The 16,747-nt window shown below is 39.8% G+C and overlaps 2 protein-coding genes across 2 annotated transcripts; one reads left to right on the forward strand and one right to left on the reverse strand.

Annotated features, from left to right (window-relative positions):
* The first annotated feature begins 142 nt into the window (after positions 1-142).
* On the forward strand, positions 143-10,385 carry ccdc172 (coiled-coil domain containing 172). The gene is made up of 7 exons (XM_022748213.1): positions 143-221; positions 500-585; positions 2,230-2,346; positions 3,106-3,271; positions 4,338-4,439; positions 5,081-5,183; positions 10,229-10,385. Exons 1-7 carry the CDS (start codon positions 143-145, stop codon positions 10,356-10,358), a joined length of 783 nt encoding a protein of 260 aa, XP_022603934.1. The 3' UTR covers positions 10,359-10,385.
* A 2,236-nt stretch (positions 10,386-12,621) lies between these two features.
* On the reverse strand, positions 12,622-14,809 carry LOC111223887. The gene is made up of 6 exons (XM_022748185.1): positions 14,723-14,809; positions 14,493-14,584; positions 14,172-14,295; positions 13,411-13,523; positions 13,155-13,269; positions 12,622-12,880 (listed from the first exon to the last, which is right to left on the reverse strand). The coding sequence occupies exons 1-6, from the start codon at positions 14,763-14,765 to the stop codon at positions 12,705-12,707; spliced, it is 663 nt and encodes a 220-aa protein (XP_022603906.1). The 5' UTR covers positions 14,766-14,809; the 3' UTR covers positions 12,622-12,704.
* Between the last annotated feature and the right edge of the window lie 1,938 nt (positions 14,810-16,747).

Here is a 16,747-nt window from a genome sequence, read left to right on the forward strand (position 1 = left end):
GCGTCAAACTGCGTCAAAGGCGGAGCTAGCTTACCGAGTAACTAGGTTAGTTCCGTGGGTAACTATCTGTTAGCTAATGTAACTTACAGTGGTATCTGTTACTTCGATTCTAGATTACTTGTTTGTCAGCTATTGACTCCAAATGAGTCTAAACGCACTCTTTCAACAAATCCTTCTAACTGAACATCAACTGACTGAACAGACACAGAAATTCAAAGACGGTATGACTGACATTTAAGTTAACACAATAAACTATAACGTTAGCTAGTAGCTAACATTGGAAGACTAGTTAAAATGCTACTTAGCTGGGTTAGCAACATAAACAATGAAGAGGGAGGGTCCCCCTCTTTATCCACCCACAGTTAAGTTTATATAATTTAAGGTGTATTTCTTATGCTCATATTTAAGTCACATTATAAACAGTGATTTGTGACAAGTTGGTCAATGTATTGCGGTCTTCTTTGGCAGGTTATTAGATAATCAGTTATTTTTGTTTCAGTCAAAGTAGCCATCATCAGATGCAATGAGAAAATCAAGAGCGCCACAGAAAAGTATGAAAAGGCCAGTGAGGAACTTGATGAAAAGGTGAGGCTACATTACAGTTTAGTTGTTCTCATTTATGTGTTGCTAATAAATGAATTATAAATACATTTTGTGACTAGAGCCACCTTTATAATGTGTAATGGCTTATCAGATATGAACAGACTTGTTGTTATAGATAGATAGATACTTTATTTATCCCCTAGGGGAAATTCATGATGTTGGGGGGGTTCTAGTCGATTTTCAACAATTTCAGTACCTTTCAAAGTAAGCCAGCGTAAATAAGTGATGAATGTTACTGTTGCCCGTTTGATGGTAGGCTCCTGGTGATTCAGAACAACCTGATATTTTCACAGCATGGTACTCGTTTGCATCATGGCATATCATTTTGTTTGACTTTGAACTGTACATCTAGATAAGTGTTGCGGGTTGTTGCACTAGGATCAGTAAAATTGTACATGAAGAACTTGTGAATAATTTTGTTAATATATTGTCCATGGTGTCAGGAGGGAAATATATAATTTTACTGTTTATCCAATAGGATAGACTTATAAAACTGAGAGATGTTTTATGATTTTTTTTCTGTATTATAAATACATAAAGTTTATTTTGTTGTAAAATACATAGATGTAATTGCTTTACCTTGAGTCATACAGAATTAGTAGCATTCACTCATGAGGTAAAGAAGTGCATATTGGCATATTGACGAGCTGATCTGCTTTATGATTTAAAATACTTAATGTTTCCCATTCGTTTCATCAACAGTGCATAGGATCGATTGCAAGTGCCAATGTAAAATCAATGGCTAATTTCCACCGGATAGCATTAGTGAAACCTTTTAGTATGTGTGAGATATGATGTCAAAGGCAGGCTTGTTGACCTTTCAGAAATATTGCCAACTTGTTCCTGTACTTGTAAAAGTGGACATCCGATCAAAAGAGCAAATGAGTAGATCTAATGAAATAGAACACCGTGTCTGTCTGAGTATTAAATTCCTCTGAAGACTTACCTTTTCTGACCCCTTACATTGGAATATTGAAACTGTTTACATCATAGGGATACACAGGGTGTGTTTACAGCTCAGTGTGTTTACAGCTCCCATGATGTAATGTTTCACAGTATGTCAGGGCTGTCTTAAGATAATTATAGTGTTTAGAAAACTTGGAACCTGATTCCGCTCGCTGGAAACGTACAGGAGCTCCTCCACTACTGTATGAGAAGCAATAAACTCATTTCCTTCTTGACAGCTCGAGTAATAGACTGAAAGCTGCACTGAAAATCATGCCTGAGGCAACTTTAAAAAGCATCCTCCATGAATCTACCTTCCTATATAATCTGGCAATTTTCTCTCCTGTTGGGACGTACCGCGCAATTACACAGAATAAAAGACAGCGGGAACTAAATAAGAACAGTTAGAAAGTGAATGGTATATATAGATGTGCTGAAACCTCTGTTTTTAAAAATAGTCAAAGAAACAAGTCATTTTCGTTCATCATTTCCCAGTACAGTACAGTATACAATACATAATGATTGCGCTACCTACCCACCCTAGAATTTTCATCACATCTCATTTCTCCTCCGCTGGGATCAGTAACATCTCTCTGACATGTATCAGTAATGCATCTCCCTCTCTATACATCTGTCTCTCAGGTTGCGTCTTAACTTCCCACTCATTTATTTACGCTCCAGGCGCAGCAGTCGTCTGTGATGAGGCTGCAGCACGACCTGATCAAGAAATGTGAAGACCAGATGTTGAAGAAAATTGAGGAGCTGCTCTGCCAGAAGACCCATCTCTGGGAACGTCTAGTAGGTTGAAGCCTGAATCAATATTGACTTATCATATAGTAAAGGTTATGTGTAATATGGATACACATTACCATATCAGGCATATCATTTATATCAGCAGACTTTCTTAGTTCAGCTGTGCCATATTTCTGTCAGACTCAATTTTTTTGGATTAATTGATTAATTGGTCTATAAAATGTCTAAAAGAAGTTTGTTTTGTTTTTACCAACTGTCCAAAATCAAAATAAATTACATAAAAAATGATAGAAAAACAAAGAAAAGCAGCAAATCTGTGTATTTGCAAAGCTGAAACGTTTGTTAAATGACTTCATGTATTTGACTCACAGACGTTAAACTATCCACCACATTTTTTGACGTGTAAACACGATTTGATTAAAGAGCTGTCATTCTCGCTAAAGGATACTTCTTAGTTAATCCCAGACACATGCTAATGTAGTAAGAGACCCTCAACAAAAAGCATGCTGTTTTACTCTTGAGGGATACACTCATTGATCACATTATATGCCCACACAAGCCCAGGTTGTCAGCCCACTCACAGCGAGCACTGTGGGGTAGGAAAATACACAAACCCATGGAAATGTAAGAGACTGCACAAAAGTGAAAGTGAAATACTGCAATGCCTTCACTAAGAGAAAGAGATTTTGGTAAAATTTGATCATTAAAATATATATCACTAATAGCAGAAGTCGTTGTGGCATTGCAATCTGTATTTGCATTATTGTTGGTGAGCTTTTCCCATGATCCTGCTCTTCATGCCAGTCCAAGGTAAAGAGGGAGTCTAAAGAAGAAGAGGAAATCTTCCTTCAAGAGATCTCAAGGTTCAACAGTGACTTCAGTCTTCGAGGGAACAGAGAAACAGTGTTCGAGAGCCAAACACACACTGAGATCCTGGACCTGGAGAGGGAGGTGGAATCATTATACAAAGGTCATAAAACACTGTTTATTGTACTGTTGTCACAGGAGACAGAAGTTATATAATGCAGATGGGGCCCTGACTCCTCATTTCAAAATTATTATTTAAGTCTTGGTATATTGTAGAGTATAAGTAGATGAACAAGTGGTAGTAGGTAGATGAATTATAATCATGGGCACGATCCCCGACATGTTGACAGTATATCGCTGACACAGTGAAGAGGTAGTCAATACGATTTCAGTAAGAATATTATTTAAATCTATTAAAGGTGAGTGGAGAATGAAAAAAAAACTGATATCAGAGCTCAGTAATGAGATTCATGACTGAAGAGTGTGAAAATGAAACGCTGTACTTTTTAATTAATAATAGGATGTTGCATGGATCACAGACTGAAAGAAGCTGGAAGGTGTTGGAAAGAGAAGAGTTTATCATTATGAAAAACGCTTAAAAAAGATACTCAAAAAAACACAATCCTTCTGTGTGAAAATCTGTCAGTGGCTAAAAGACAGGATTTAGTTACTGCACAAAGCTCCTGAGCTGTAAAATACCTCATTTTATTACAATATCTAAATTCTGCACAGCTCACAAACGAACTCACCTGGCCTCTGCAGCACTAATGACACAGTAGTTGTGAACATACCACCACTCCTGTGTGTGGTAAAAATAATTAGCAATTAAAAAAGTAAGATATCAGAAAGTCAGGAGTTTTGAGAACATGTGTCTCATGTAGTGATTACTTGTAGAGAATTTTCATGGCACTGGTTTATTAGAAGACAGTATAATATATTTTTGAAGTCTAGCAACATTCAACATTTAATGATAAATTATACTTTAATTTGGTTTCAACTCTTTTCATTAGTTCCACAAGATTAAGGCTATAGCTCCTATTGCCAATGGCAACCAATGTCTTCCCATTACTCATTATATCTGGGCTCAAGGGAGCACCGTTATGTGATTGTGTGTACAGTTTAAGTGAAGTTCAAAAATGCTCACTTTGCACCTTTGCAAAAGAAGTTTTCTTTGGTTGAGCAGTTTAACTTCAATCTGAATCTCCCTTCTTCTCTCCCTCCTCAAGCAGACATGGAGCTGATGAGCAGCAGTAACAGGCGCATGAGCTCCATGCAGGAGCAGAAGAGAGCGCTCCACCTTGAACTACAGGGTCTGGATAACAGCCGGAGAGGTGAATACCAAATGTTCACTGTATCTCAGATAATCTGGTTCTGAAAGAGCAGCTGCAGAACTGCTAAACTTTTTTTTGACTTCTCACAGTTTTCAGTTTATAACCCCATTTTTAAAATACATTCACACAGTCTATAGCAAACCATCACTTTTCCAGCTTGTTATTAAAGTCATGTCTTTGACTTCGACGGAAATCAGGGCTATAAATGTAACCGCTGCCAAGCCAGTTAGAATCTGATAATTCTACCACGCTGCCAAGCAGTTTAATACTGAGCCCAGATGTTGGTCATAAACCATGTTAGTTTCTGGCCTCATGGTTAGGTTGGAGGGGACATCACTGATGTGAAATTTGATTTTTAATTTGCTTTAAAGAGACTTCACACATACACACACACACACACACACACACATTCAGTCTGCATACTCAATAGAAAGAAGACAGGTATAGGTGTGTTCGTAACAAAAATAGCACCGTGTTACAGCAAGAGCATTGCAAGGTCGTGGTGGGGGTGGGTGGCTGCTCTAAACTTAGTCCCACTGTCTCAGCCACCTCAGCAAATGTCTTAACGATGCACCTACAGTACGTGTCTGTCTCGTTTGAGAGAAGTCATTTTGTGTTTGATTTATTACTCTTGACTACAGACCTGGATCGGCAGTTGAGTGTGGCTGAAGCAATGACAGAGTCTCTGAGAGCGGAGAGCCTCTTTGTCAGTCAGAAACCTCTCACTGACAGCACCTGTCTAAGGTGAGTACCATCAGCTGTCTGGATGCTAAGGGAGGTTTTTATATTTAGACACACAGACGCAGTTTGCAGCACCAGATTTGCTCGCAATTACATTTAGTCACAGAATATAATCCTTATGAGACACAAAAGAGTAAACACTAAATGCTGCGGGGAAATAAAAGCAAATAAAACACAAAGGAGCAAAATAGAATAAAACAAAATGTAAACACAGCAGTAAGCCATTTAGCAGCTCATAAAACATGTTATTTCGCAGAGGTTTCCTTTGAGCTTCCTGATATTTTAAATAGTCCGTGCTGAGCAGCTGTGATGTTGCATTAGTTGAACGTTTTGTGGACTGTGAAGGCTGTCGGGTCCTGGTTTATAAAAAATACAACCACTACCCTCTCCTCGCTACAGCGCTATGTTTTAGTATAACTGATAAAAAATCATCTTAGTAGCACTAATAGCACAAGTCATTCTTGAAATGCACTTAATACACTTAAAAAATAGTGTTAACAGCACAATACAACCCGGCATTCTGCATGCTTGTTAGATAAAAGGTGTTATTTACGAAGGGTAGAACTGAATCATGCTGTGAGAAGTGCTGAATAGACCAGTACCCAGCTCCCGCCTGTGTTTCTCTTTCCCTGTCCTCGTGGCTGGAGTCCAGCTCCAGAAGTGTAAATAACAGAGCATTAAGACCATTTGGCTTAATTAAGGCTTTGATCTGCAGAGTATTTCATTCAGTCAACAAGTGTTGGGGAAAAAAAAAAAAGGCAAATGTGATTGATGCAGGGAAGTGAATGAGGGGCGGAGTGTTGCTTATCCAGCGACTTACCAGCAAATAAATACCGTTTGGTTTTAGTGGAATCATACATCAAGTTTCAAGTGAAAAAAAATCTAACTTTTGTTTGTAAACCAAGCGTATAGAGGAACGTGAACACCCATACCTTTTACATAAACATACAGCACATATATACAGTATACATATTGAATTAGATATACAATAGGTGGAATTCCCATCCAAAATACACTGTTGCTCATAAAGTTGGAATAAAATATTGTTTTACCTCTTTCCATGAAATGATTGTGACAATGTGATTTATTTCATTTCACCTGAGTAATTGAGACACATAATGTAATCATTGCACCTGGTCAAAAGTGATTACTGATGCATTTAGATAGGAATAAACAGAGGATTGTGTCTGAAAACAAAATTATTCCAACTTTATGGGCAACAGTGTATTTGTATTAAGAACGGTAAACTGGTAAACTGTGTGTTTGTGTCACGAACGAATGAGTGAGCAGAAAATTGATGATACAAATAGAACTCCTTCAATGAGTCTTTGTAGTTAGCTAACCTGTGTCCGAGCTTCAGAGACGTATCTAAAGACATCTGAGGCACATGAACACTATGGAAATGTAGGCGTTAACACTTGTGAGTTTCACCTCACTGGGAAATTTTTATTTAGAAACATGTTTTCCATTTGAACTGGGGAAATACCCCATACCCTCCTCTGGTTGTGACACTTAATTTATGACCGCATGGATGGATCAAACGGGCCGACTACACATGCGAACAAGTCTGTGCAGACAGTCGATGTGGAATAAACAGAACCACATGTTGATGGTTCTACACGAGTCAGTGCCTCTTGACATCTACTCTCCAAGTCTGTGAAGCTCTGCTGGAGGGATGGACACCATTCTTCCCCCAACAAAAAGAAAGTTGCATCATTTGGTGTTGATTCAGAGTTAATGATGGTGGTTGGGAGCATTGTCTTCTCTAGTATATCATTCACAGCATCTCCATCCTCATCAAACCAGTCAGTAACCCCCCTGTGCTCCGTATAGAGACGTCTGCATTAGCTATGTTTGTCTACTCATTCATTCAGATCAGTACCCATCACTATCGGTAAAAAACCAGCAGCTTGCAGCGTCTTTTCTTCTGAGAAGGTTATGAAACTTGTGTCAATCATGGAGTCTGTCACAAAGCCAGATGCTGTAATTTAGTAGAAGTTCGCTGTGAGCGGTAAATCTACATATTTTGAAGTTGCACCTCTGACACTGAGTGGGAGAATAAATGCCTGTGTAAGTACAAAGCGCAGATTTCCAAGAATAAAAATGTAGCTCAACAAAACGACAAAACACTTGGTATTTAACCTTTATGGATGTGTGCTCACACGTTCCTTATCTCCTTAGATTCTCGAATCCAAACAGAACAACGGATACAAATAAGGAACAACAGCAACGTTTTTGTAAAGACATGGACATGTGTCTGCACGTCTCAGTAGAATATGAATTAGTTGTAGAATATGAACTGAGGCTCTTCCTCTATTGAAACATGACTGTTAGGTGAGCGCTGGCCCACCTTGTTTCTCCACAAAGGGACTTCCTTTATCTAATTAAAGAGTGAAGATCAATAGTGTTCCAGGAAGGAAGGGGCCATTGTTATTGCTGATGCCACCACTTTGGATAATGTCTTTTCTACAATACTATGGATGTGAAGTGATTAACAACCCCCCCACCCCCGAACCTTATCTAGATGATAATGTCTAGACTTTCAGTTTTTAAATCAGAAAACGAACATGTATTAATTTATTCTAACTCTCTAAAAATCACATTTAATTAAAGACGGTTTCACCATGCCTGTTATTAGGACAAGGTACAAAATCTTTGCTTTCACTTTCAGCTGTGTTTTGCTCATCTTTATTTATTATCCTCTGTCCTTTACTTCATGTTCTCGCAGCCTTGCCTTAAATCACGCATGTGGCTAGCATGTCCTGTTCATCCATCAGCCTCGTTAAACATACTAGGTATGTCATTACCCCCCAAGCTTATTAGCCTCAGGAAGTGCTGAGGATGTGGCTTTGGAAGAGTGAGCCCCCCCCTCCCCCTTTCCTCTCACTCATTCTTATGATCATCCATTCTGAACTGAAGCCATCAATCCTGTCTTCAGCCTCCGCAGCGTCTCTTTAAAACACATATTTAACTCTCCGCTTATTGATTGTTGGAAATTGAATGCGTGTCAATTTGAATGAGTGCTACAGTCGTTTAAAAAGTGTTCATTGTGCAGAACAGGGCGGCTGCCCGTGCGGATCATTCACTGTCACAGTGGAAAGATACCTAAAGTATTCAGTCGATGTGCTCGGGGTTGATGATTTAGGAGTTGTATTTTTTGATGTGTCGGGTTTTCTTCATTGATGTATCACTGCTACATTATTTGTGAAGGCTCATTTAAAGATGTCATTGCAGTGCAGGAATCTAATAAAAACCTGCAGAGACCACCAGTATCCAAAATGCCAAATGAGCATCTCGCTGCGAGAAGCATCACTCTTCTTCTGCGACTACGCTCACCTTAAAAATCTGATTTGTGTTAAGTTTCCACGGTGAAGTATAAAGTTTAAAAACACTGCTGTTGGTTCTGCAGACTGTGAAAATGCAATTAAAGTTTGGTTGTTTTATTGTTTCATTAACTTCCAATAAAAGGAAGAGAGAGGTAGGAGGCTCGTCTCAGATTCATGTGTAGCTCGGTATGACTCCCTCACACACCTGCCATAACAGTTAAATCACAGCCAAGGTATCAGGTAGCGTGGACCCCAAGTCAATGATTTTTCCAGAGGCAAAGTGAACCGAGTAATACAATTTCATGTATGTTTATGAAATTATAGGGTGAAATATTTACTTTGCTACAATAGAGAGCAGACTGTTGTTTCAGTCTATGACAGAGGGACTGCTCTGTGGTCACTGCATGAGGTTCATATACTGTACTTTTACAATTTCCTTGCTCATGAAATGTATGTAAAACAGATCAAAGTTATTTATTTTCTGGAGGAGAGATTGTTACAGAGGTACTGACTGATTGTTTTCTGTTTAGGAACAAAACCTTCACCAAAGTGTCACAGCAGTAACATGTATTCTGTGGGGAAGGTAACCAGGTTTTCATGGTCATATAAAAACAGAAACTGGACTTATGATAATAAAAATAAAAGTCAGTCAGATTCATGCAAATAAATATTTCAGTTGTAACCAGTGTAAGGTCAAACTCTCGCATCCCTCTGTCATCCCTTGATCCGTCCTTCCTGCAGCTTTGTACTTTAAACCTTCCAACCAGCCTTTGAGATTTGCTCCAGTTGGATGACTGCAATGTGAGAGAAATTTCTAAACTTGATTTACTGCTGTCGGTTCATTCTATGCTTAGTAAATTTGTCCCTCGGGGCCTCCCGTATATCTTCATGCCTGTGCAGCAAGCCCCTAGGGACGCCATCACCCCACACACACACACACACACAACAATGGGGACCAGACGTTGAAACACGTTACGTTACGACTGCGGGGTTACTCTTAAATCTGTCCTGTTACTTTTATCAGCAGCTGCCTCAAGTCTGGTGTCTTCTGCTGTTTGGAGCAGAAGCAGGTGGGTCACAGAGATTTATAACGACGCAAGGGAGCCACGTGTCAAATGTTCACTAAATATCAGGAAGTCCCTAATTTCCATTAGCGACTAGGAAACTTTAAACTTACAACAAATTATTCTGGATATTTCATCCGTCAAAACATTCATGTAAAATTTACCTGCTGTGGAAATTTGGCTACAATGCTAAAGGTTTTAGTTGAACTATTACCCTGAACCAGACTATTCATCCAGTAATGTAAAGTGTTTTTGTGCAAAACATACTGAAACTTACAACACATCAGTCATGTAAGCTTTCTATTGAAATAGACACCAACTATTATCTTCACCTGATTATCTATGCGTTGGGTTATATTTTGCATGTGTTTTCTGTGTCACTATGAGCATGAATACCAATGTGGAAAACAGGTTTTACTTTCATTTAGTTCATTTTCTCAGTGGAAAAAACACAATGGCAAAGTAACAGATAACGTAGTGACACAAACACAATAAAAGAAGAAACAAACTTCATTTTCTCAGGTAAGAAAACATCAAAAGGTTTAAACTCAATATGTAGAAGTGAAAATGCTGAAGCTAATCTTTGCAAATGTCCATTTCATAAGTTTTCTCCCAGCACATTTTCAGTTAACTGACATTGGTTTCATTTGTTTACCAGATTGAGGAAGGAGCTGGAGATGCATAAAAAGGCAGCGCTTGAGCTTCGGCAGGAGGAGCTCGGCTCAGAAATACGGCTCCTGCAGTCAGTAAGTTGCTTGTGTTATGAACAAGGCTTTTGTTCGGGCTAATAAAAACTATTTCAGATAGCACACAGTCATTCATATGCTTACAGAATCAGACGGGATTATTTGCATGTCATACCAGGACAGAAAAATAATATCTTTCAAGAACGGCTAAGGTGTAGCACACCGTTATTCATTTTCAAAATGTTGCCATGGGAAAAGGAAGTTCAAAACCTTTTCATAATCAGCCTCTTTCTGTAGCGGGTTCTTTGTATGCTTTCATGCAGTTTATCTTTTTTTATTATTTGCAGACGCTGGACAGCAGCCAAGGGAGTGAGCAGCATTAGGTTTGGCACAATGATGATACAGGAAGGTTACACTGGTTCACTGATTGTCTCGGCTGTTAAAAACAAAAACAAACGCGCTAATGAATAAGAAAAAATGAGAGAAAAGAAGGAACAAAAATGAAAGATTCTACACTGAATGTGCTGTAATAAAATTAATCTAAATGTAGGTTCCATCTTTATGTTAGGATTGTTTCTTCTTTAGTTTTTAGTTTGAGAAGTTGCATGAAAACAGCAGATTCAATTGTGAGTAACCTCAGACATAAGAGCTGAAACTAAATGTTTTTCTATGAAATATTTGTCATTTCTTTTCTACTCCAAAATACACTGTTCAATTTATTTATTTTAACAACTAAACACACATGTACATAGTGAACAGAATAATGTGTATGTGTGTGTCTGGTAGAATATAAAGGAAGTATTCTAAAAAGTGATTTTATACTGCCCTCTAGTGTACGAAGACTAACACTGCAATAACAGGGGTTGTTGAGTTACATACTTAAATATCATTGAACAGCATGTAAACATAGATACAATTATTTTTATTATTGCATGATAGTTGAAGGCTAATAACACTTTAATTTCTGTTTAATTTTAACTCAAGCACTGACATTGGATTTTGTACTTTTAATTTAAATAAAACAAACAATAAAATAAAAGCACGTGTTCACTAATTTGCACTGTTGAAGCTGGGCTGCACGAGCAATATGGCTAAAAATATTATCACAATATTTTTTCATATTGATTGATGTATATCACTATATGTAGATTTAACACTGGTAATGAGGAAGGAAACACATTCAGCATGCCTTTTAACTTGAGCTCTTATCATATCGGATATAATGACTGAAGAAGCAGACAAGAGGGACTGCTGCTGCTGCTGCTGCTGCTGCTGGAGTCTGAACTAACGTTACCACAACAGGCTTATTGTTTGGCTTGTTGCGTTTCCCGCCTTTCTCAGCACTTGCCAACTGCACGTTATGCAACGGATATTGTTCTGCTGTTTATCCAGCTTTAAAAATCCTGTTTTTGGTAATAATGAACTGGTGTCTCTGCGCAGGCTAGTCGAGTTCCTCCACACCAAACTGGGAAAAAGCTTTTTTTTATCATGTTTAAACAGGAAACGGCCTCCAGTTGGAAACGGCACTAAAATATTGCTGTTTTATGCTGTAGCATCAAGATTTCCCTTCACTGGCACGAAAGGTCAAATTATTAGAAACGGCTCCAACAGGAGTGTGTGTGAAGGATTGTGAGGGATGATCCAGATACTAAAAAGATGTAGATGAATATGGACAAGTGAAGGCCTCAGCACACATGAAAACAGAACATTATGTCTGTTGCCACCTTGTGGGCGATGTGTGACATTACAGTTTATCACTGTTCATCCCTCAGTCCAGAGAGTTATTTCCGTAATTGATGATTAGACGGTCTGTCGGCCTACACCAGAGGGTCACTGTGCGGGTCATTTTCTCTCTGATTAGAGTGATTCCTAATAGAATGAGTGGAATGTCAATGGCTATCTAATGAGATACTGCATTCTCATTTTGACTTTTTAACCTTGACCTCCGTGAGCTGTGTCTGGATGTGTTAGCGAAAAAAACCTGAGAGCAGACCGGACAGCAGAACAGAGCAGTCCATTTGGCGGAGTGGTTAACCTCATTTAAACTGCTGCTTGAATCCAGATCTAGCCATCAAAATCATTTTACTAATAGTCACTCACGTAAATAGTGAGTGACTGCTGGTAAAATGGAGTGAGACGTAAAGCAGCGAAGACGGCAGTCAGACACTTGCAGGTGTATCCATCCTTTTGACCTAGAATGGATTTATAGCCAACAATCGATGGAAGACATTGCTTGTTACAGCACCTGACAGTGTAATGCCTTTTAAAAACACATACAGTATAATGTATTTTAGCCTTGGTGTGTGAAACCAGATGCACTGACACTGAACTAACAAAGGAAACCATTCAGGTTCGGGAACATTAACAGTTTTCAACTAATTCTAAAGCTTTATTTCATCTTAGAGGGACTTTCACAACATTCGTGACTTTGTTGACGCATGTTCATGTTCATCCACATACAAGACAGCCATGCCGCGACTCCCCCTGTATGCCTTTACTCTTCAGTTCAGTGGTAAAAGTTTCGATGATGCTCTGCTGCAGTTGGCTGTTGCTCTTGGTCGTCAGGCAATCCTGATGTTTTGGAAAATATGCCGACTTTGCCCCTGAAATTCGAATAGTTGCCTCTGGAGAAGGAGGGAAAACAAGTCAGGTTCGTCTTCGCAACTTCACATCCTGCATAAATGTCACTCTTTAAATACGTGAGCTGCCTTATGCAGGTAGTTTGAGAGACAGAAAGGCGATAAAACACTTCACTGACAAAATCGGGAACATTTGAAGAGGGGTTGGATCTAAATTAGCTGTGTTAAGTAGCTACTGCTTTGACCTTAGAAATCAGAAAATTATATATTATTAAATGCAACTGCAGGTTCATAGAAAGTTACTAAAGTGCAGCCTCACCGTTGCACACGGCCAGTTTGTTTCCTCCTACGTATTGGGTGTCCCACTTATATCGTGTCTGCTCAGTGCATTTATCAAACAAGCGACTCCTCCTTATGAAACCAAAATCATAACCCTGTGAAAGAAGACTCAAATTATGTCACTCATCATTTTTCTTTTCCTTTTTGCACAGAACTACCAGTTATTACAAAGTGTTTTTTTTTATATATATATTTAAATATATTTATAAATATGTAAAACTGTGTGTACCACTTACATCGTTGCACAGAGGTTTGCAGTAGGTGTTGTTGCCAACTGAAACGCACGCCAGCCCTCCGTTGTTGGGCACTTCGGCTTCGGGGCATTGCTTCGGCTCAGCGCTTTGGCATCCTATAAAACAGTGAATGTTTAATAAATGATGCTTCCACCTGTTAGATGTCTTGTGTCTATTGCCATCTGCAGCCCTTTTCTATATCCTTTCTGCCTAAACCCTCCACACTCCTGTCCCTGAGACATACCAGAGGGACGTTGACGATATCTGGAATCACTTGCACAGGGAACTTGTTCTTTATTCAGCAAAATTCAGGCTTGCACAAAAAGCCACTCCACCAATTAATACATTAAAAAAGTCCATCAGTAGAAATGATACCACCAACATTTTTATCTTAATCTTTGATGTCAGCATCTTCAATAGGTAGTAATCCTCCTATTTCCCAGCAGAGTTCAGTTAATTCAGTGTCTCAAAATCCCTTGACAAATGTGATAAATGTGGTGTACCCCACTGCTCATGAGGACTCTGACTCTGTGAAAACGATCCATCGTAGTCACTGTAGTGCGCTTTAAGTTCAGAACATGAATCCTAAAACCAGGTGTAAAGCCTCAAACAGGCCCTTTGAAGAAGCGAGGCCCCGGACAAAACGTCCTCGCACTCCAGGTCTAAGACTGAGCCGGTTCTCACAAAGACACACAGTTCGACTGTTGCGTGTAAGAAGAACACACACACGCACGGGCGCACGTGTCCGCGGCTCGTCCTCCTACCTTTCAGCTGGTGTTTGTGCAGAGAATCAGCCAGATTCCTCATGGACAGCAGCACTGCAGCTGTCTGCTGTGCACTCCATGCAGAAGTCAGGTTAGTCAGGTTATCACCACACTCTACTGCCACCTGTTGGTTCGTAACAGACAGAGCACTTGTTTTGTTCCTAACTGCTGATGTGATGTGGAAATCAAGTGACAAGCAACAGTCAACAGGTTTGATGACTGGGTTGTTTTTCTTCTTCCAGTGAACACAATGTGAGCTGCATATACTTGTATGTGCACGATACAGCAGCTGTTCTGGTATGATGAACATTTATAGTTTACCTTGAGATCAGCTGATAGACGCTCCATGAGCTGAGTTTGTGAGCTGCAATTCCTAGGCACAGTTTCATCTGCAGCGGCAGAGGACGACAAGACTGCAAGCAGACACATACACACTCATACTGTATCTAATATAATAACTTTCATCTCTCCATGATTTCTTTTAGCCACATGAAGTTTCTGTCTCATTATATTCTCCATTTCAGACAAAACATATATAACTGAGAGATTACCTGCCAGAGAGCAAATCCAGAGGAGAAGTCCCTTTAATGCCATGGCCTCTGAATTTTTTTTAAAAACTGAAGGCAGGAAACTGTGACACATGAATTTATTGACTCAGTCTGCCGGGGCAATGTTTACACAATTGGCCAATATTGTTGTCTGCAGCCAAGATTGTATTCACTGTGCTGCCAGCATTTCTATAACATCAGCTTCTAGCCTGTGTTGTAACATGAACCTCGTCTCTGCAGATGTGGATATCGTTAGGTTTCGTGTATGATTGACATTCAAATTACAATATTTCCAGAAGTACCAGTTGTTCTGTTTTGTCCTAATAAGACATTTTCCCAGTATGTATATGTCCCTGCTTTGTGCTGATGGGGGAGCAGTAGTACACGCTAGCCGCTGTAATTAGCCTCGATGCTGTTCTTCTTCACACAGGATGCCACGACTACATCATAGTTGGGAGCCCGCTACGGGGCCAAATGTTGGTATGACATTCACACACACACACACACACACACACACACACACACACACTCGCATGCACACACATACACGCACACGCAACATCAGACACACTGGGTGACTCAGTGTCAGTCAGTGAGTTGTGCCACGAAGGATGACTGTGTAAATAATTCACTGTGGATGTTATTCATTATGGATGTCTGACGTTCTGGAAGCAAATGAATTATTGAAGCTTTTAGGGCAGAGTGATTGAGCTCATTAACACAGAGAATTGACTTTTTATGTTTGATTGGGGGAACAAAGATTAGTCCTCGAAATGGACCTCGAGAACGGTCATTATCTTCTCACCAACATGTCCTCTCACACGCTGCACCGCTTCGTCTTTTCGTCTGCACCTCTTTCTCTTGTGAGTTTCCCCTTTAAAGTGTTAATGATACTGTTGTCCATAAATCCACACAGCATAAATATCCACGGTTGATTGGATGATTACGTTTGTTGAATGAATAAAAAATACAGCAAATAAATCATTAATAAAAGCTTAAATCCGTGACGTTCTGCGTCGGTTCGAAGGACCACAACGGAGTCTCTTAGAGATTTACGAACTTGTTTGAGGTTCTTGAAAAAGTCGTGACATCCTTCCCGAGCCACACCACGTCTCAGCTGACTCTAACGACAAAGGCCCTGCTCACACCTGGTATTAACATCCGTCTCCTTAATGACGCCACAAGAAGAGCGAGATATGATGCTTAGCTAATCTTTTCAGTCAGTGCGTTTCTACTGCAAACATGACCGCTGTTCCTCAGCATCCAGTGCGTCCCGACATGTTAACTCTAACCCCTTTGATTGTTCAGTACACAGTGTTAGTTGAAAATCAAAGGCCTAGCTTAGCTTAAAGCGTTGAGGCGGGGTACACCGGGGAACACCTAATCTGGCTCGGTCCAAAGGGAACAAAACCAAAACAAGACGTTGGAATTTTTAAACCCACAACTTGTCGTTTGTACACTTCAGCTTTTGTAGCAGGTTGGTTAACATCAGGAAGTGATCACGGTCATGATTCAATCATTGGTTTTGGCCTTTTCTGATGAGCACAGACTGTGTACAAAGGCACTAGGCATACATACATGTGCAAACAGTGGGCCGATCGACCTTCGACACACACTTACACACATCAATATGGAGCCAGACGCCCCCCCCCCCCACAGAGGCCCTTTGTGACTGTGTGGTATAAAAGTGATGATGAATGGCGTGTATGATAACAACACGCTCCCCTCTCAGTCTAACCTTTCTCAAATACTCGTGACATTCTCCCCGCGGCGCTCCTTGTCTACCTCCCTCACAGGCATTGTGCCGAATTAGCCAGCCATGGAAAACGGCTACTCTGTTGTCAAATGATTCACATGGATGAGCCGCAGAAAGCCGAGCAGTCAGAGCTAATTGGTATTCAGGAAGTCACTGCTCTACCTGTTTCAAAGACTTTTCCTGTTTGGGAGGATCACTGTGCCTCCAGGGAAAGTTTGAATGCAATTGCAGCTGATAAATAGCTAATAACGTCTATTAGCTCATTTTAATTA

The sequence above is a fragment of the Seriola dumerili genome, unplaced genomic scaffold (genome assembly GCF_002260705.1).
Source record: "Seriola dumerili isolate Sdu_G_001 unplaced genomic scaffold, Sdu_1.0 BDQW01000120.1, whole genome shotgun sequence".
NCBI lineage: Eukaryota > Metazoa > Chordata > Actinopteri > Carangiformes > Carangidae > Seriola > Seriola dumerili.